This window comes from Protopterus annectens, chromosome 5.part0 (genome assembly GCF_019279795.1).
Source record: "Protopterus annectens isolate FY-2018-M chromosome 5.part0, PAN1.0, whole genome shotgun sequence".
NCBI lineage: Eukaryota > Metazoa > Chordata > Ceratodontiformes > Protopteridae > Protopterus > Protopterus annectens.
The window spans coordinates 663,380,523-663,402,224 of record NC_056735.1 but is presented as its reverse complement, the minus strand read 5'-3'; the positions used below and the strand labels follow the sequence as shown (position 1 = coordinate 663,402,224).

At 37.2% G+C, this 21,702-nt stretch overlaps 1 protein-coding gene across 1 annotated transcript in view; it reads right to left on the bottom strand.

The window, feature by feature from the left end:
* Nucleotides 1–21,702, bottom strand: part of LOC122802743 (suppressor of tumorigenicity 14 protein homolog) — a 910,319-nt gene that overhangs the window by 574,339 nt on the left and 314,278 nt on the right. The window contains exon 8 of the mRNA XM_044072511.1: nt 9,416–9,558. Coding sequence (XP_043928446.1) covers nt 9,416–9,558 — 143 coding nt within the window. The remainder of the gene's footprint in view (nt 1–9,415; nt 9,559–21,702) is intronic.

Below are 21,702 nucleotides of genomic sequence, written 5' to 3'. Positions count from 1 at the left end.
AGTTTTAACATGATGCTCCTACTGAACATCTTAACATCAATTAAGATATATGTTAAGTTACCATGACTTGTCGGAATAAAGCTAAGTCCTTTATTTAACACAGAAAGTTCATCAATGTCTAAAACATGCTTCAAAATGTTCCAGACTAAACAGTCCCAGCCTGATTCCACATTTTCTTGAGGGACTGACTGGATTGTCTCTGCCGAGTATTTGCGTTTCTGTCTCCCTCAGCTGTTTGAATGGGTCCTCCTCATCCCCTCTTCCACAGAAATTGGAAGGGGGAACTGCTGAAAACCCATGGCCACAGGCTTCACACTTCCTGTAGATACCCCTGTTAATCCTGCTCGTGGCACATTTGGTCTAACATCAGGTTGAGTGAAAATTTCATTATCCATTGGACAAATATTTGCAGTATTATCTTGATCTGTGGTGTTACTTCAAACCTGTACATCTATCGAACCTGTTGGTTCTGCATCATTATTCATGGTTTGTGAAAAGCAGACCTCAGGTTCCTTGTCATTATTAATATTGGCTACATTGCTGTTAGATGTTAGCCCCCTGGCATGGCATGGTGATAAACCACCATTGGTTCCTTGTATAGGGCGTTTGTCAGAGTCCCCAGCCCTGGGCCAAGTAAAAACGTGACCCAGCTGGAAATCTCTGGTGCCTCTTGTCTGCTGGCTCTATTTGGATTATATATATATATATATATATATATATATATATATATATATATATAGTGTGTGTGTGTGTGTGTGTGTGTGTGTGTGTGTGTGTCTGTGTGTGTATCTTGGCATAGTAAAAATACTAACTCTTGGAAATGAAAGAAAGAATTGAACAGGATATCCATAAAAATTATGTTTTGGCATTACCCCTCTCAACACTTTCCAAGGCCTAACCCTAATACTACTTAAGTGAGAATAGTTAATGAGGCTCAGAAATAAAATATAAGGTAACATTACAAATATAATAAGTACACCAATTAAGATCATTATATATATATATATGTATATATATATATATATATATATATATATATATATATATATATATATATATATATATATATATCAGAACACTTTTTTTAAAAAACTACTTTGTAGATCCATATAGCCTGTGCTCTGTAAACTTCACTAACAAATCACTGACAAATAAACATTCTTACTAGTAATTATCAATCTGCCTTACATATTTCCCTAAAATTGATGTAACCTTGCCATATGAAAGCTACTTGGTAGGGATTCATATCTAAAATTAAATTTTGCTATTGATTAATTAAGAACAAACTGGGACAAGTTATTTCTGTACTTGGCAAGGGAGAGATATGATTTTATTTCTCTTCCAAAATATATATTTTTTCACTGTTTTGAATATAAGAAATACAACTTGATAATTTAAAAAAATTATATAAATTGGTCTAATCAATAAATCTTGTTGGAATCTTCTTGCAGTCTAATGAGATCTTTTGATAATTATATCCCCTGTTGATTTTTGGCTGTCTAATAAGAAAATTTCTTTAACACTGCCTATTAAATTGAAATTTTAAAGTCCTGGTATTCCTCTAAGAAAAAGATTATCCCTTCTAGATTGCACTTTACAAAGGAGTTTCTACTGCATAGAAATTACATCTTGTGCTAGTGATGACAGATCCCTTTCCTTGTGCTAAGTTTATCTTCATTTACTGAAATGTGACTCTCTGACTGTTGCAGTATTTTTATAAAATGCACAAGATTTATATTACTTGCAGTAAGTTAACTGTAAGTATTGTCACTTGCAGTTTTCAGAGGAATGAATGCCATTTTTAAATCCTCAGTAGCAAATATTAGTTCTAACTTAATTTTAGATGATGGATTATCCTTTCTTCTGTATTGCTAGCTCTGTATTTTTTATTTGCTATATCCTTTTATTGTGTAATCAGAGAAGAGATTTTTTTGTTTCAGAAGTCTTTGTCTCCATAATCTCATTGTCTTGAAACATTTTGTTTTTAGACATCATCAGCTTTAGATTTTATTGTTCTTTTTCAGAAACTCATGAAAAGGAACTAAAAAAATAGGTCAGTTCTAAGTGAATCACAAAGAAGACACTTTATGAGATCAACACGTACTCTATACTCCAGGAAATTTAAAGTGAAATGACAAGTAATTATTACCATTAAAACAATGCAATTAAGTCAGTTTAATGGATTTTAAAGTAGGAGAAGTCTACTAGTTATTAAGTTATGATTAAAATTAAAGAGCTCTGCTTAAAGACTGGGTAGCTCATGACAGCCCTCTTAAGTTCCCTTTTATATTATTTTTTTACATTCTAGTTCATAGGTAAGTACTGGATTAGCTGCCTTTGTAGGCCATTTTAAACCCAGCCAATTTCCCTTTTGGCAATTGAGGTAACCTATCCTGTTTGGTGTTAAATTGACCTTACCTGAACCATGGTCAATAATTATATATTACCCATAGTGAGAATAACTGAGATCACACCATAGATAATTTGAGGGGACCAATGTGTGGGACAAGTTCGCATTTTGCAGCTGCCCCTGTCCATTAGTAGCATAGGGGACAGTCCCGGGGTAAATTTTCTATTACCCATACATAGATCCAAGTTATAACTGAATATGGGCCAAGATGAGTTTTGTTTTACTTGGATGGGGAGTCTGTTCCAGAGCAGTGGTATCTTCTGTGAGATATACCTATCCCTCCAAACTGTTCTGTCAATGTTAGAGAAGAAATTTAGATTCCTGGATTGAGTATTTCTGATGCTATTTGACTTGCTGATGTGCAGTAGGTCCAGCAGTATTGAGCTGGAGGATGCCTTGTATGCCAGACCCAGGTCACCTCTTAGCAGTGTGTAGGATACCGAGTATATTAACAGGGCTTTGAGGTGGTCCATGTAGGGCATATTGTTTAGGCCTTGTATCTTTTTAGTTAGATAGCTCCATGGGCATTCCAGTTGCTGGATATGACTGGACAGATACATGCCAAAGGGGGTGTTATACTCAATGACTGGCCTAATGGTGGCTGAGTAAAGGGAGACAATTATATCTCTGGATTTAGTTGCAATCCATTTGTTTATAAGCTGTGTGATATAGAAGGACTTTCTCATAAGTGTGGACACATGTTGGAAGAATGTTAGGTCACTGTCATCATAAGTTCCCAGATCCCAAAAAACTGGGTCAACTCACATGGGCATATTGTCAGTGTGGTAGTTCCCTGTGGTAGACATCTTCCAAATGGATATGATAATGCGTTTTCTGCCATTTAGTTTGAGTCCATGATTCAGGTACCAGTTATTTGTTTAGAACAAACCTTCCTGCAGGATGTCTAAGTCATTAGAAGATTCAGTAACTGCTCCTAGTTTGCAGTCATCTGAAAACATAGTCAGCCAGAGCCCCTTGGTATTGACGTTTACTTCAGAGAAGTACATGTCAAAAAAGAGAGTTCCCAGCACCGAACATTGGGGTACTCCACTTGTGATTGGTCTCTTTGTGGAGGCACCTTCCCTTATTTTGATCTCCTGCATCATGTTTGTGAGCCAGTTGGAAATTCAGCAAGTGACATAGAGGTTCATTCCCAGTTTATTTAGCTTTTCTACTATGCCACGTCATGTGATTGTGTCAAAAGCCTTGGTGAGGACACGGTATGTTGTGTGTATCATTTTGTCTTGATCCATTGCTTTAGTAACCTTTACAAAGAAGTCCACCAGATAGAATAAGCATGACCTGCCCTTGACAAGTCCAAACTGAGACTGGTGCAGTGTTTGTAGGTTTCCTATGCTCTTACTGATTAGTTCCATAATAAGTCTTTCAATGGCTTTGCATTTGAGGTGGGGCAGACTTATGGGTCTGTAATTGCCTAGGTTTGTGAAAGGTCCTCCCTTATGCAGGAGAATGATTGTAGTTGTTCTCCATTCAATTGGTGAAAACCTGTATGGAGGCTGAGGATGTTGACATTGTTGTTGGGGGGGGGGTGGCTAAATCATGGTTCATGCTATTTAAGATGCATCCAGGGAAATTTTCTGCACCCACTGATACTATGAGTTTAGCTTTTGATATCATTTTCATGACTTGGTCTTGTGTGATAATTGGAGGCAAATTGGTTTCAGGTATATCTTGTGGGATAGACATAGGGAGAGAGGAGCAAAGTTTGATCTGAATTTATTGGAAAGTAGGCTAGCTATGTCTTCAGCCTCATTGTAGGTAACATTGTTCACAATCGGCTCAGCACATTATTGCATTGTGTTTCAGAGATTATGATGATAAGTAAAAAAGCCTTGTGATTTTCTTTGGTTTTGGTGGATATTTTAGCCTCAAACTTGGCTTTTGTGGTTTTTATTAAGCTCCTGGTTTGTTTGTTTATTTCAATGACAAGGGTTCTATCATTCTGGGAATTACTCTGGTTACTTTTATTGTAAAGCTTGTTGATATTATGGTTTCATCAAAGGGGTTTGTTTCTGGGGTTTTGCTGTGCTTGTTTCTACAGGGTGCAGTTGCATGTATGCAGCTGCTGGCATGGTGGTGTGGTGGTGCATGGTTTTGCTTATTAATGGCGTTAACTGCATTTTGTGAGGAGTTGAAGCTTGCCAATATATTACTTAGGAGTAGGAAGTTTGTCTTAGAGAAATTTCTAAAGGTACCTGGGGCAGAATGGGTCTCTGGTTTGTTTTATTTCAAAGGATATGGCTTCATGGTCAGACTTAACAAGTGAGGAAGATATGCAAGGGATGGTGCAGGAAGCCCCCATATTAGTGAGGACAAGATCCAAGATGTTCTTACCCCTAGAGAATAGTCTGACCAATTGATCCAAGACATTTATGTTGACAAAGTCCAAGAATCTCTTTCCATTCTACAGTTGGATGGTTTAAATCACCAAGAAAAATTATATTTGGTTTAATACAGAGTATTTCCAGTTCTTGTAGATAGCATTGTGCTTTCTTGGGTCATAGAAGGAGTTCTTAAGCAAGCTAATATATGGTATGGGACCTTTCCAATGGTTATTTTGACATGAAGCTCTAGTGTACCATGTTGCATTACCAACCTCAATGAGAGTGCCTTCTGGATGAATATTGGGACACCTCCACAATTTTTTCCTTCTGCATAGTAGCTGATCTAGACATATGGAGGGTATTTTAGCCCTATACAGCTGGAGTGCTCTTTGCATGTCTCAGTCACTACACAGATATCAATATTCTCAGAGTGAGGAGGGCTTGTAGGAAGTGGAGTTTTTTGTTTAGGCTCCTAGAATTAATCAGTAAAACCTTCATACTTTTCTTTGCTTGGTTTGCTATGTTGGTAGGTTTATCATATTGGCATTGCCTATAAAAGGCACTATAGGGGTTTCAATTTCTTTGCCAATAATCACAACCCTAGAGGGGGCAGATGCAGGCAATCCTTGGTGATCAGCGTGGTCTGTCAATCATATCCTCCCAGACTTTCAAATATTGTATTCCCTTCAAATGACATCTAAAACTTACCTAATTATTGAAGTCAGTTTCTTTTTTACTTATATTGTGGCATCATCCTTGGAGAAGATAGAATGCCATTCAGTACTACACTCATACCTAGCCTGGGACACACAGTTTGAGAGCCCCATCATTTTTCTCTTCATATAGTCCAGAGAAGTGCTTCTTATGTCTGACATCTACATGTACTATGACAGAATCATACCAATACTTGTTGTTCAAGCATCTTAGTGTAAGTGTGATATAATGGATCCTGGCACCAGAGAAGCAACTAACCGTAACTCTTTCCTTGCACAGCCTGGTAAGAGGTACATATGAATGCCTTACGATAGAGTCACAGAAACAAATATTTCAGCAGTTCCACTTCATGAAAAAACAGTAACCACAAAAGAAGTGGATTTACTCAATAGCTCACAGTAACAGAATCAGTTCATTGACACTTCAAGATTGCATACTTTCATCCCTTAGGACTTCATAATTTTTATTTGTTTCTAATCAAAAGATGGTACAACCTTTCAGGAATTCCCTGATGTTGCATAAGCAATCAATATCTTTCCTAGGTTTGGGGTAGACTATTTCTTTGAAAGATATTTTTCCACTGGGTAGTGGACATATGTACAAAATGACCATACCCAAACACAGGAATGACAGAGTGTTTGTGCTCCTTACACTCTTGTTATTACCTTTATGATTTTTTTATCCTTTTTTAAATACCTGATTCCTGACAACCACCATTTATTATTTATTGATTTATCTGGCTTATTCATTCCCTACTGGGCAAATGCTATCCCAGTCAATTCATTCATATGGGATAAAAGCCGGTTGCAGGAAGCTGTCAATGAGGAGCCTGTCACGGCTGTTTTGTTATACCCTAACCATAACCCCATGCATAACTCTAAGGGGAAGACGTGCAATGGGCTTTTAATGTAATTGCCCGTACCTCTGCATATGACTCAAACAGATCCTTGTGCCACCCCCCCCCCCCAAAAAACACACACCTTACAAATAGCATGTCTATGCAACCCTGATCTGCAACAGTGGTTTTGAAGATATGTCTGAGCATGCATTCCATCCAGTCTTTCCCCTGGTATTGGAAAATAGAAAGTTGCTCAATCTCTGCCCCCTTGTCCAGCTCCACCAGTGCCCAGACCCCAGACCCCTAATCCAACTCAGGTGCTCTGTGTCACAGTCAGAGCTCCAGCCATTAATACCACAGAACTGGACTACTTCTATGATTGTTTTTAGTTTTAAATGTTATGTCATTAGTATAAGGTTGTATAACTGCATAAGTGTCTGTTGTGAGAAAATCTGTTCGTTTTCTGTTTCATGACTATATCCACCATTCCATCAATACATATGATATGCAAATAAGTTCCTAATGGAAAGCCTTGATTTATTCCTGCATTTATTACTATGCCTCCTCCTAATGCTGTGCTGTTCATTGGTCTCAAGTGTGATGTCTGAAATAATTGTTTATATCATGTGATGAATTTTGTACTTCATGTAAACTTTTTCTTAAACTTGATATAAAACTTGATGTCTAATTTATTTATTTGTTTCTATCTCTTTTTTTGGGATAGTCTGCCTGAGTAGGAAAATTGCCCCTTTTCAGTGGAGGCCTGGGGAGAAAAGCTCCAGTAAGAAAACAACAAAAAATAAAAAATAAGTTGAATAACGTAGAGAGGTACAACTGGCTTAAATAAAAGTAAGATGCATATGAAATTTACATAATGTATACGGAAGTTGCAAGTGTACTAAATTTTATCATAATGGAAATGGTACAGTGCAAATGTTGAAGTAAGGCTCCCATGGCTGACTCCATTGTGATGGCAGCTGTCCTTGAGAAAGAAGTTTAGGATGAGAGTGCAGCAGTCCTTCCCCCTAACATACACGCACACACACACACACACACACACACACACACACACACACACACACACACACACACACACACACACACACACACACACACACACACACACACACAGATTCCTGGATGTTAGACCACTTGAAGACTACTTTCAATGTGACTTACCAGTTTACATTCAAGTTCAGGAAACACTGAAGAGGGTACCTAATGGAGATATGAGATATAAATTAACATCCTAAGTGGAAACCATAGCCAACATACCTCTATTGGACACAATGTAGTTGATGGAGTGGCCTGTGCAGCAAGGTCTGGCACTGCTGATTGGGTGTTGGCATTCATTTAAGCAGCCATGGCTGATATCATGGCTGCTTGCATTAATGTATTTAGTTGTTTGCTGTTTCTGTCTACAGCTACTGTATGTTACAGTTACAGAGGGACTTTTTTTCTGGTTCTAAATTTTATCTTAAGGGGACCACCACATTGGCATTGCTCAGGGTGCCAGATGACCTAGCTATGCTGATGCATGAAGATCTAACATTATGTTAATAGATAACTTTCTATTTATTGTCTTGATTTGAATAATGCCCTAGTTGTTCTTTCTAGTGTTTGACATTCTAAAATGTTTTTCTTTTGACTTACCATTTTATCCTAAGACTGAATGTTGCTGCTATCCATAAACTTGATCTGACATTGTCTATGGTAAGCTGTGTGCTTTTTCTTGTTTTTCATACTTACTATGCCAGTTCTATATAACTGCAGTGCAGTGTTCTGTCTCAGTATAACTGTTCATTGTATAAACTATATTATTGCTTTGATTTGCTTGGGTTATTGTAGTTCTTTTATATTGCAGCTTTGTTTACTGCTGTTCACACTTCTCTTGTTTATGTAAGTTTTGCCTGAAAACAGGCATACTTACATGTGCTATACATCCTGGGACAACTGAAACAAAATAAATAAGCAGTTATTTCATTTGTCTCTTAACCACACAAGACCCACCAGTTACAAAAACTTTCTTCAAGGGTAAAACTATCTTAATTTTGGAAAGCTGATTCACAGCTACAGAACATGCTTGTGAAAATCAGGGAGTCAAAGTTGTGTTTATAGAATGTATCTTATTTGCAGATTATTTTATATTTCCATGTTGGACTTCAGGTTCTTCACTAGAACCATAATTCTTAACCTCTTAGCACAAGAAATTTGGACAAAGTCTAAAATAACAGGGGTACAAAGGCCCAAAAATAGGGATAGATTTTAAATATTGCTCTTATAACCTTATAAAGTCACTAGAATAACATGTTTTGTGTTAGCATGCATTTTCTGAAGAATATAAAGGGCCTGATTCAAAAGACTTGCTCTTAGTGTAAATGACCACTTACACTGAGAGCAGGCTAAAACCAGGTGTTTTGGAATCTAGCCCCCGTAGTAAGCCTGTTTATAGATAGGCATTACACTGAAGAAAGTCACTTATACTGAGAATAAGTCTTTCAAAATCAGGGCAGACATACACTGAGAGCAGGCCTTTCAGAATCTGGCCCAAAGTCTGAAACTCAGATATGTGAAATTATTTAATGACTTCAATCGTTGGTGATTTGCCAGAAAACCACAAATTTTATGAGTGACAGACCAAAATTATGAGGCAAAAATCTGGATATTCTCTGAAAATCTGGACAATTGAGAGGCATGACTAGAACCATTCTTCTCAATTATCTACCCCTTTCATAGTAAAAATATATGTTTATTTTTTGTTTTTTTCTAAGTTTAAGCCTATTATTCAAAATAGCAACACTTCATTTTAGATGCTCATAATTACAAGTGTGAAGATATATTTAAAACAATCAAAATCAAGGAGAGAAGTGCATTTTATATTTGTGTCCATTATCCAATGTCAGTTTGACTTAGCATTTAGGATGATATATGTAACCTCCTGTAGTAAGAATGATGTAAACCAGCATCATTTTAGATCTGGTTTGCAGCCACAGCAGGCAATGTATTGTTTTCCCCATGTTTATGCAGTTATTTCTGGTTGTTGCACTGACACTTCATATACTACAGCTATAGTACTGACTATATATTATTATGATACTTCATACATACCTGCCTTTGCCACAGCTTGAAAGTAAGCTTTGAATACATGTTGTTCACTGTTTCTGTCAGAAGAGAAGGTTACCAGCATAACGTTGCTTGATGATGTCAGTCTGGTTACAGGAGGAGCCCAGGAGACTGGCACACCACACCATCTGGAATGTAAAACAATTTTTATGTACTCTTATTATATAGTACGCATAACGCCTGGCACCACAGACGTACTTTCAGTGGGGAAATGCTGTTAGTTAGTTGACTATTTGATTTTTCAATGAGTGCTTATTATATGGGATAACATTTTTTTCACAACAGCACAAGATAATAATCTATGCATATTTCTGGAATCTCTAGTGCAAAAAAGTACATGGAAAAATAAAGAAAAAAATACTTCCCTGTACTAATTCTGTCTTGCATCAGCTTTACTGGCACAGTTAGCTAAAACAGAAATGCAGGCAACCTGGTGTCTACACTTTCTTCTGACCTCTCCAAAGCTTTTGGTGCTGTCTGCCACCAAAAACTTTTACATTAACTTTCTTCCTTAGGACTTACAGAGTTCTTCGTTGGTTTCATAGTTACCTATCTAACAGAGAACAGACTATAAAATGCTAAAATGACTTTTTTTTCCCTTTTTACCCATATTAATAGATGTTCTGCAAGGATCTATACTTGACCCCTTACTACTCAATCTACTCTTCAGTGATCTAATTACAACTTTGGAACATGCCTTAATAATACAATATGGAGACGGCTGGATCCTTATCTGCTCAGCCAAAAATCTTTCCTCACTTCAAGAACTCAGACCCGAAGGTCACCAAGTTAATTATGTTCATTCCTAAACAATTCTTGTAAAAAAATCACAGTAATGTCAGCAAATAAAATAAAAATATAATTGGTATTACAGTATCAAATTACTAGGTGTTATCACAGATGTCTAGATGAAATTTGACCATCATATCCTACAGGCAGTAACAAAAAAAATATGAAATACTGGGCTGCCTATATAGGACAAAACCATCCCTTACAGGTGTGGCAAGAAAAAATATAACAGTAGCTTACCTGTTTCTGGAAGATGAATATGCCTCTCCATTACTTACCAGTCTGAACATCCCGAAAGTCACCAGCAAACTTGCAGCAAATCTCCTGATAATATTTGCTATTTCTGTACTCCTCACTGCAGGTGATACTCAACCAAACTCTTATCCTGCTGATGTTACATTCCCTTGTCAGCCAACTAAAACTAAAGACATTTCAATGGCTTGGATGAACATTTATAGTGTAAATAACAAATGGCTTCCATTAGAAATACAGTCTGATCAGTATAACCTTAACAGTATTACCATTACTGACTCATGGATGAAAGACACTTTTATCATTCCCACACAGTTCCTTACCAAGTATGCAGTGCTCAATGACAACAGACTAGGCGCTACACAAATATGAGGTGCTTTTTTGCTGGCAGAGAAGGAGGAGAACCTACCCCTATTATTGCTGCTACTAAGCAGTAGCAAGGCAGCCCCAGACAGTGAGTCCAAATTGAACTTGTAGAAATTTCCCTTGATAGTCACATAAAAATACATTTATCTGTAATCTATATTTCTTCACCATCATCTACAGTATCTCATTGGTTCAAAGGTTCATAGGAGTTTACTAGGCTATTGACCCTAAGGCCTTTATAAGTATAGCCATGTTATACCCTTGCTCCCTTATTGATCAAGTTGTATGGTCTATATTTGCAGCGTGAGTTTATGATCAGCACCGATTGCCCTTATCCAAGAGGGACATAGGTGACACCCTCGGGGTAAATTTATAGTCTCCCATCCAGCTGTCTAAGTTAAGCTTAAATAGGGTCATTGAGGAGCTCTGCTTTACCTGAATTGGGAATTTGTTCCACAGGAGTGGCAATCTCTGGGAGACATATCTGTCTCCCCAGCATGTTCTGTTAATGTCGCAGGTTAAGTTAAGAACCCTAGAGTGAGTGAATCTTGTCCCATTTGACTTGCAGATGTGCAGCATTTCCATTAGGGCAGGGTCTGGGACTGCTCTGTAGGCCAGGCACTAGTTGTCTCTCAGCAGCCTATAAGATACAGAATACAGTGACAGGGCCTTCAGCCTGACCATGTAGGTCATGTTTGAAGGCCCTGAATTTTCTTGGTGAGAAACCTCTGAGGTATCTCTAGCTGCTGCAGGTGTCTGGTGAGGTACATACTGAAGGGAGCATTTTACTCTATTAGTTGTGTGATGAGGGATGAGTACAGGGAATTCATAACATCCTTAGCTTTGGATGCAATGCCCTTACTTATGAGATGTGCAACACAGAAGGCCTTCCTTACCACTGTGGTCACATGCTGATTGATGTTAAGGTTGTTATCAACCTGTGTTCCCAAATCTCTCACCACAGGACCACAGGGTTTTAGCTATGGGGGGGGGGGGACGACGACTGCTAATATTCTAATTTGCACGGACTTCCCCTTTGACAAAAGGGATGATAATGCATTTTTTTGTATTTAGTTCAAGTCTTTGGCTTTGACTCCAATCATTTTATTTATTTATTTGACATTTGTTTACCGGGAAAGTCAGACTTGTTATGAGGCCATTTTCAGCAGAAGCTCGGGGAGAAAATCTCCACAGTACACATTAAACAGAATTAAAAAAAAGTTTAACAATGGTTGCAAATATTAAGACAATAACAAAGTAGTACAATTTGTGAACACAATAAAATAAAATAAGCAAGTTATAAGGCAAGCAATACAGTTGACCATACATTATATACAAGATAGAAGAGAGTTCCTAATATGCATGTGACATAATGATGCATAAAAAGTATATAACAGAATAAGTAATAGGTAGCAAAAGCCATATAACTTTTTCTGGCAGGAGAACTAGGTACTAAATTTCAGTCATAAATTCTGGGATAAATAAAAGTTAGTGTAAGAATATAAAGAAAGGATATTAGAAGGTTAAGGAATTAAAGAGAGGTGAGGCTAGAAAGGAGGTAATGCAAAAATGGAAGTAGGCTATATCAAGAAAGTCTGTTAAGAGCGGGGAAGAAGGGAATAGAAAAGAGTGCTAAGATGGCAAGGAGCATGGGCAGATCCAATTATTGGTTAAATGCTCTTTCAGCCTAGACTTGATGGAATAGTAGTGGGGTATAAGTCTGAGTGCTTCTGGAATGCTATTCCATGATTTAGCAACATAGTGAGAGTACAGACTAATCCCGTTAGATCTTTGAGGTTTGTAACTAGATAGTAGATACTTGTGAGAGGAGCGCAGGTCACGAGATGGAATATAGTGTTGAAGTAGCAATCATGTAGTTTGCGAAAATGAGGAGTTGTACAGTATTTTGTGAGTTAATGTTAGTTGATTAAAGGTGAGAAGGTGGGGTAGTTCGAGCCAAGTTAAGGACCTAGGAGCAGAGCAATGGTGAGAGTAGTGGGCCTGCCCTGTGGCAAATTTAGCTATTTTATTTACATTGACTTGAAGTTTTGCTTTGAAGGACGAGTGAAATGTATAGAAGGGAGGGTAAGAGATAAATAGTGGCAAGTGTTATTCTTGTGGAATTAGAGATGAATCTTAGAATATACATCATGCTCAATTTTGGATTATTTTTGATAATGAAAAAATGAAATTTTTGATTTGTCTGTGTAAGCCCTCTTTGTAGTATGTCAGCATCACTGGGGGACTCAATGATTGCATCCAGTTTGCAGTCATTGCGAACTTGGCAAGCCACAGGCCATATATTTTCACCTGGACGTCTGAGAAATAGATTCTAAACAGTAGGAGGCCCAGCACAGATCCTTGTGGTACACCACTGGAAACTGGTCTGCTGGTAGAGGTGGAATCCCCAACTTTGACTGTATGTGTTCTGCCGGTGAGGTAGTTGGCTACCCATCTAGTAACATATGGGTTAATTCCCAACTGGGTGAGTTTCTCAATAATGCCTGAGGGGGGGATTGTGTCACAAACCTTGGCTAAGTCAAGACAGGCTGTATGTATTGTTTTGCCTTCATCCAGGGCTTTGGTGACATTCTCAAAGAAGTCCACCAGGTCTTCTTGTTAGATGCTATACTTAACAAGATTCTAGATGTTACAAGGCATCACAAACTCATCAGAATGAGTGATCTAAACCTAGATTGGAAAGGCCCATGTAGAGCACATTGTAAAAGACTAGTTAATGCACAATTGGCACAGTTAATCTCAGGTAGCACCAGACCAAACCCAATGTAAACATCTCTTTCCTTGATGTGTTTATAACCAATGTACCAGATGAATTGTATTTTCTGATTCAGATTCAGTGGACAGCTTACTTTTTGATTCTCCCTATGGGGGTATCTCTTTCTCTGAGGTTATTAACAGAATGTGCCAGTGTTTCAGTAGAACACTGAGGTTTCCATGTCCTTAGAAAATACTATGAGCTGTTACAGAAGGAATTTCCAGAACCTTCACCCATTCCTCCATTTCTGTCAGCTTTGGAGGATGTGCCTGTCATTTCGTGCAATTTTCATAATAGCCTGCTGCCCCTAAAAATGCAGAATGTATAAAGTTCTTCAATTTTTTAAGGTTTTTATGCACTGTTCCCAAACCTGACCCAGCAGCTTTAGCTTTAATTAATCCTACTGTTGGTAAACATTTGGTTAATTCCAATCCTACTTTTTCTGACAAGGATGGGAAGATTTTTGATAAGTATGTGAAAAATGTGCATGACTTCTGCAACTTTGATTTTCAGAATTTTCATTTGTCAGGTACATATTTTAAAGTTCATTCTGACTAATTATGAAAGTGTGAGGAATGTTTTGTCTGCAGTTTCTTCTTGTGAGGAAAAATCTGCTTTAAATAATTTAGTTTCTTCCATTTTACAAGTCACAATGCATTTTTTACAGAGTGCATATGGCTCAATTAATACTTTTCCAGGGCTATGGCCACTGGTACTGTTATTAAGAGGTTTGCCTGTCTGTGTTCTCAGAACTTTCCTAATGATGTGAAAAATGATTTTAAATTCTCCTTTAAATAGGCATTGAGTTTTTGGTTGATTGCTGTGGATGTTATTAGGAAGTGTGATGAATGGGGTAAGTCGACACAGAGAATCTCTATAATTTTACAGCCTATTTTTCCAAATTTTCTAAGGGATAAACTAAGAAAATCTCTGGCCTTTTTGGGACCAGGGACTGTGACTAGTCACCACAGGGGTGATTCTGATTTCCAACGTAGCTTCTTTCTATTTTCCTGGTGCATCTCTTATTCAGAGGGAAACCTCAGTCCTGATTTCTTGCGGTTTGTTGAAAGTTACAGAAGTTATTCAACTTAACCTATTGAAGCTGAAGAAATCTCAGGAGCTATTTTTGTCTTCAGAAATGTTTTGTTGATTGCTCTGCATATCAAGGTTTCCCTCTGAATAAGAGCACCACCAGGATAACAGAAAGAAGCTACCTTGCAAATCAAAACCACCCCTATGGTGACTAGTCACCATACTTGGTCCCAAAAATCCAGAGATTTTCTTCATTTATTGCTGCTGTTCTCATCCCCTAACCCTCTAGAAGGTGAGTGTGATTTGCCACCAGGAGCATCAGGAACTGGGAGACACACTTTTAGATTAGTACATTTTCTCAGTGATTGTCTAACCCCTCATCCAGTTTTCTTAAAAAACAAAATAAGTAGTCTCAACAAAATATGGGATAAACAGACATTTAAGAAGAAATGGCAGTGGGGATTCCAAAAATAATTCAGAAACCCGCCCAAAACCAAGGACAGTCCAACAAGTTAGAATTACTATTTAAGGCACTGTATCCTCCCAAGCCTTTTCTACGTGCCCTTTGGCATTATTTAGTATTAAAGTATATCTTTTATAAGGGGCACCATTGTCTGCTGGTCTATGTTGTTTTTTGGACTGTATCATCCCACCCCAGCAGTCCCTTTCCCCTTCCAGAAAATCTGAATCTCTACTTTTTTTTTTGGCAACAAATAGTTTCAGACAAATAGGTTCTGAAGATCATTCCTCAAGGTTACAGATGACAGTGGAAGGAAATTCCTCCTTTCCAGGGAATAATTCCTCATCCACCAGACCAGACTCCTTTATTTCCCCATGCCCATCAACACATGCTGTGTATATGTTAACTGCTATATATGTAAACGTCAATCACTGCCAGTGTAATTGTAATTGATTTTGTGGCTAGGGGCTACAGTGAACAGAGGGTAGTAGCTATTGAGCGAGAGATTCAACATAACAGAAGTAATATAAGGCCAATGTTTTTTTTCAGAAGGAAGATATAATGTACAAGAATGCATAGATAAAAACTCTTAAGTTAAAGAAGAGATGCCTATTAACGTATAATAGGAACATACCTATAGTAAAACAAGTTATTAGAAAACATTGGCCCATGGTACAGCAACTACCTCAGTTTAAGGATACAGAACATGGGTGACTTAGTTTTGTTCATAAGAGATCTAATAATGTGAAACATATGTTGTTCTAAAAAGAGTTGGAAAAAACTCTTAGTTATATAAAACGTTCAATGCAAGGTCCATATATATGTAAAAAGTGTCAGCATTGTAAATACATATATACGAAAAATGCATTATACATCCAATAAAGAAGAATAACTTTTTTGTAACAGCCTATGGCACACATGACACTAAGAATATGGTATATATGGCCTTGTGCCAACAGTGTGAAGTTTTTTATATAGGCAAAATGAGCAGGAAGTTAAAGGAGTGCATAGGTGACCACCTCTCAGAAATACGTAGGCATGTAGAAACTAATGCATTGTTTAAGCATATTAGAGAAACAGATGATAATCATTGTTTTAAATGTGTTATTTTACAAGTTATTTTAGAAAAGATTAGAGGAGGTGATATTAGGAATGAAACTGAAAAGGAAGAGAACAAATGGATTGTTAGATTGAGGGCACAGACGTTTCCAGACTTGAATGAGACATTTTCAATCAAAGTAATATTAAAGGATTTAAGGAACGGAATCAGGTAAATGTCTCTTTAAGTCTTTAATTGATTGATGGTCACATGTTTTTATTTCAATTGTTTAATAAGTATATAAAGAATTTATTTGTTTGTCATTATTATTTGCCTGAAGAAGCTATATTAGTGAAAGTGTAACTTATGGGATTTTAATAAGTGTTTTATTAAAGTTTATGATACTGGTATTTGTGGCACCAGATTACTTTGTTTATTGCATTATTGGTGCTTGATAAACCCCAACTCCAATCAGCTTCCACTGACCGCCTGAATGATAGGGTCTTAATTCCCTTTAGGCATCTGTGTACAAGACAATCATATATTAGCAAATGGAAAAGGTTTTCTAGCTGGTGCCAACAACATAACAAGCACCCATACAGAGCTAGTTTTTCTCTAATTTTACAATATTTGTGTGATTTACTATCCTATGGCCTTTCTTACTCATCCATCAAGGTTCATTTATTGGCCTTTTCATAATGTCTGCCCATGGATCCCCCTCCTTCAATGCAGTCTCACATCAAAAATGTTTTTGAAAGGGGTTTTGCATAATAAGCCCCCAAGAATACTGGTGGCCCCTCCTTGAAATCTTAATTTTGTTTTAGATAAGATAACAAATGCTGCATTTGAAGCAGCTAATCTGACTGACCTGAGGTTCTTAACATGGAAAAGTGTTTTATTGATTGCTCTGATCTCTGCAAAAAAGTGTGTCTGAGTTGCAAGCTGTTATGGTGAGTCAACCTTATCTCATTTTCCACTGTGATATGGCTTCTTTGAGAACTAATTCTTCTTTTGTGCCTTAAGTGATATCCGGGATTACTTTAAGCCAAACTTCGCATCTTCCCATTTTATTTCTTGATCTAAAAATGAAGGAGAAAGGCTAGTCCATACCTTAGATTTTTCAAAAGACAACTAAGGTACTATCTTGACAGAGCTAAATCTTTCAAATCTTCATATCCATTTCTCATTTCTACTGAAGATAGGAAAGGACAACTTTTGTCAAAACAGGCTATATCCAAACGGTTGTCTCTGGCTATTACCTTTTTATCTATACTCACTACAACAAATCTATTCCAGGCAGGGTCAAAACCCACTCTACCATGGCCTTCTTTTCATCTATGGCTTTTTGAAAGGGTTGGAATCTAGAATTATTCTAGAAGCAACAACTTGGTCTTCTATACATATGTTTACATGGCATTACTTGCTTGATTCCTTCTTTAGGTCTAGATCAGAATTTGCTAGGACCATTTTCCAGGGGCTACTGAACCCTTTTCCTTCCACCTCCTAAATATAGCAAACTAGATAAATATGCACTTGTAGTTAAGGCTACTGCAGCAGTTGCGGGGTCTATGTCATATAAACAAACATTCAACTCCGCGAACCTCCATTCATCGAAATGAAAACAGCAAACTTGCACTTCAGTGAACATACACTTCAGTGAATTTCTAACTCAGGCAATGGCATTAGTTGGCCAACATTGTGACCATCAGACAAACTGCAGCATATTAAATCCACCCAGGTGGGAGGCTGTGCCCCCAACACTCCCCCTACCTATATATACCAACTCTGAGATCACACTACAGTGGGGAAAAGGGCAAATTTCCTGATGTTGGCCAGCTAATGCCATTCCCTGTTTTAGAAATTCACAGAAGTTCACATTCGTTGTTTTTGGTTTGATGAATGGAGCTTCACTGAGCTGCATGTTCGATTATATGACATAAACCCCAGTTGTGTAAGTAAACTTACTACAAAAGTTTATATTCAAATGATCACTGTTGCAGTTAACTGTAGACACATTTTTTGTTGTTGTTAGTATTGTCCTTTCAGGCTCAGACTCCCTCTCGCTCTGTTGGCAATAAAGCTCTGAAGGTCCTGGCACCCAAACCTGTGTTTTAAGTCAGCTCTACTCAAGCTAACTAATGATATGGGCACATGGAAGGTACCCTGAAGCCCTGAAGCTTTGGAAACTTGCCAGCTGTTGTAGTCTTGGCAAGATATAACTTAGTTAAGGTTACTGCAGCAGTGATCATTTGAACACTTACTATCAGTGTAAGTTTACTTACACAACTGTACTTTAACTCTGCAGTGTTGCCTTTACTGCACCTAATTCATCATAATACCAATGTATATCAAAATCCCTAAAAAGCATTCCTATGTTTACTGTTACATCTCTGGCTTGAGGTCCCTGTGTAGAATAAAGCTGCCTTAAAGATGACCTTCATACATCATACTAGTTTTGCTTCTTGATGTTGCATTGCAGAAGTGAAAGGCTAACTTAGTCTTAACCTGGAAGGTGCTGACATATGTTGATAGCGTCCTCTCAAAATGTCACTTTCCAGTATACTTAAAGTTCTTAACAATGAATCTCTAAGGATCTATACCATAACGTTAAACAAATAAATAAAAATGTTGGATACACACTCACACAGTCATTTTCTTTTTTTCTTTCTTTCTTTCTTTCTTTCTTTCTTTCTTTCTTTCTTTCTTTCTTTCTTTCCCCAACTACTCTCTTAATCCAATCCAGAGTCAGATTGGAGTTAGTACCTAACATGACATTCACAAGGCAGAGAAACATCCTGGATAGAATGCCATTCTGTTGCAGAATGCAGTCACACAAGACATGCATATCTAGAGAAAATTTTGAAGGGTTTTGAGTTTAACCACAGCACATCTTTGGAGTATGGGATGAAACTTGAGAACCCTGCAAAACCACATATGAGCATGAGGAGGCTGTATGAGCTCTTCTTAAAAGGCATCTGAGCCGAGAATCAAATTAGAGAGCTAATCACTGTGAAGCATCAACACTAAAACTCAAATTCTCTTTCCCCATTAGACATAAATCTTTCTTCTGCTACTTAAAAAAATCCAGTAACTTACTCACACAAACTTTGCACTCTTCTGCTCCAAAAATGAACGTGTCAATATTTTCACCTTTTCCCTTCACAGAAAGAAATTCCAGATAGCACTGTTCACTATGAATAATAACAATTTCCATAGGAAAGAAATGCAAACATATTGCAGTCATGTGTCTTGTTAGTACAGAAGCCTTGGCTAGGTGCAAAAGCTACCTGATACAACTCTCAGTGCCAATCATGTGTCATTCCATATCTAATGCAGTACCTTTTAGCTAAACTGGAAAATGTTATAAGTTCGGGACGTGTTGCCATCATTAGAATATCAGTACGAGCATGCATTTTTGCTTTTTTGCATGTTACTCTTACTATTATGCTTCTGAACGCTGTCTAGATCGTTATCCTAGAAACAGTACATCATAAAGATTTCCTAACTGTTTCAAAAGATGCATTGTCAACTGCTTTTAATATGTACAATTATAAGCAGAAAATAATCATTAGACGTTGGCTCAACAGCATGTCTTAAAAAGTCATGTACTAATACTGCAATGCACAAAATTACTAGACCATTTTACATTTCATGCAGGAAATAACGATAAAAGGATTGTATTTCTGAAATATATTCTTTATTAGTAATATCAAAAAAGTGACAACAGCAACTTCACTACTTTTACAAGACTATAATATTTCAGACTATGAGCTCTTAACTCATAGCAAAAGCAATATTACCAGGAAGTACAACCCTTAAAGAAAGCATGCAGCAATATACTTTAAAAAAAGATATTTTTCCTGATATAGCAACATAAAAATGCATACTGTGAAATAATTAAAAGACTATGCAAAAACAAGCTAATAAACAAAAAACAATGCACAGTCCATTTTTAGGCATTATAATGTCCTCTGTGTTGAGTACTACTGAGAAATGGTACAACTTCAATGACTGGGGAGATGTTTTGCCTTTATAATTGGGCTTCACAACATCTTCAGGTAACCTGTTTTATACTTTTTTATTTATTTTTAACATTTGTTAAATGGAATAGTGAACATGTCCAATGACAGTTTTTGGCTGTGATCCAAACAACAAGGGGAAAAAGTGTGCACATATAAATTAGAACTAGCTGTATTGTATTATTATAGTATCACGATCACTATTATCTTTTTTATATGAAACATTTAGATATGTAAGTAAACATTTTTATGATAATGTTTACAATAAATATGAACTTTGCAACTAATATGAGTAGATATTTCAGCTTTTATTCACAAGATTCCAATACAAATGGACTATTTGAGCTCAGGTGGACTATCTTGGTTAACGAAAATATATTTTTACATTATTTATTTATTTATTTATTTATTTTAACATTATTTTACTAGGATAAATCCAACTGGACACAAAGTGTCCGTTTTCAGTGGAGTCCTGGGGTGAAAAGCTCTAAGGAAGTTAACAGAGTACATACATGGTTTAGATAACAATAAAAAACTGGTATAAAAGGTAAGAGAAACAACGAAGTACAAGAATGATTTTGTGAAACAATAAGATACTCAAACAATAAGATACTCAGGAGTAGAACCCTTATTTATAATATTTACAAAAAAAGTACATATCAGGTGAGTATATCAGGTGAGAATATAGTGTATGCAATGGAGGCATACAGTGGGTCATTTATATGAACTAGTGGGTCTTCAAGGGGGGGTCTTTGCAGTTGCAGAGAGGGTTAGCATTGAGGTGTGAATTAAGAAGGCCCTTGAAGGTGCTTGTGTGACTTTGTAGCCTGAGTTCAGGTGGGAGGGTGTTCCATATTTTAGCAACATCATAAGAGAATAGGGCCTCCCCAGCACTGTTATTGCATGGGTTAATTTAAATCAGGTTTTTGTTACATGAACGTAGTTCCCTTTTGGGGTTGTGAAAGTTTAGTATGTCAGCTAGGGCAGGGCTCTTCCCCGGATGAAAAAGAATTTGATGGGCTATGATCAGTTGGTGGTAGCATAGGAGGTTTGGAAATTCTAACCAGTGCAGTTTAATTAGGGATTGGCAGTGGTGGGAATGTGATCTATTATTGGCAGCGAACCTAGCTATTTTATTGTAGCATGTGGAGAGTTTGTTCAGGTTAGTTTTGTTAATATTGGTGAGGACTGGAGAGGCATATAGTAGTGCTGATAAGAGATGAGTTCTGGCTATTGTTGTTCTAGTTTTGGGGGTTAGGAATAGTATGCAACGATATAGGCAACCAAGTTTTTTATGGACTTTAGAGATAGTTTGGGATGCATGCTTGTTGAATTTAAGTTGTTGATCAATAGTGATGCCTAAGAGTTTGGCCTCAGTTACTGGGGTGATGAGGGTGCCATTGGTTGACATGATGGCGGAGGAGTGATTGATTGGGTGGAATAGTATTAGCTGTGTTTTTTGGGGGTTTAGTGTTAGTTGGTAGTTGTTTAGCCAGTTCTCTACCTCAGTGAAGGATTCCTGGGCTTTACTTTGTAGTA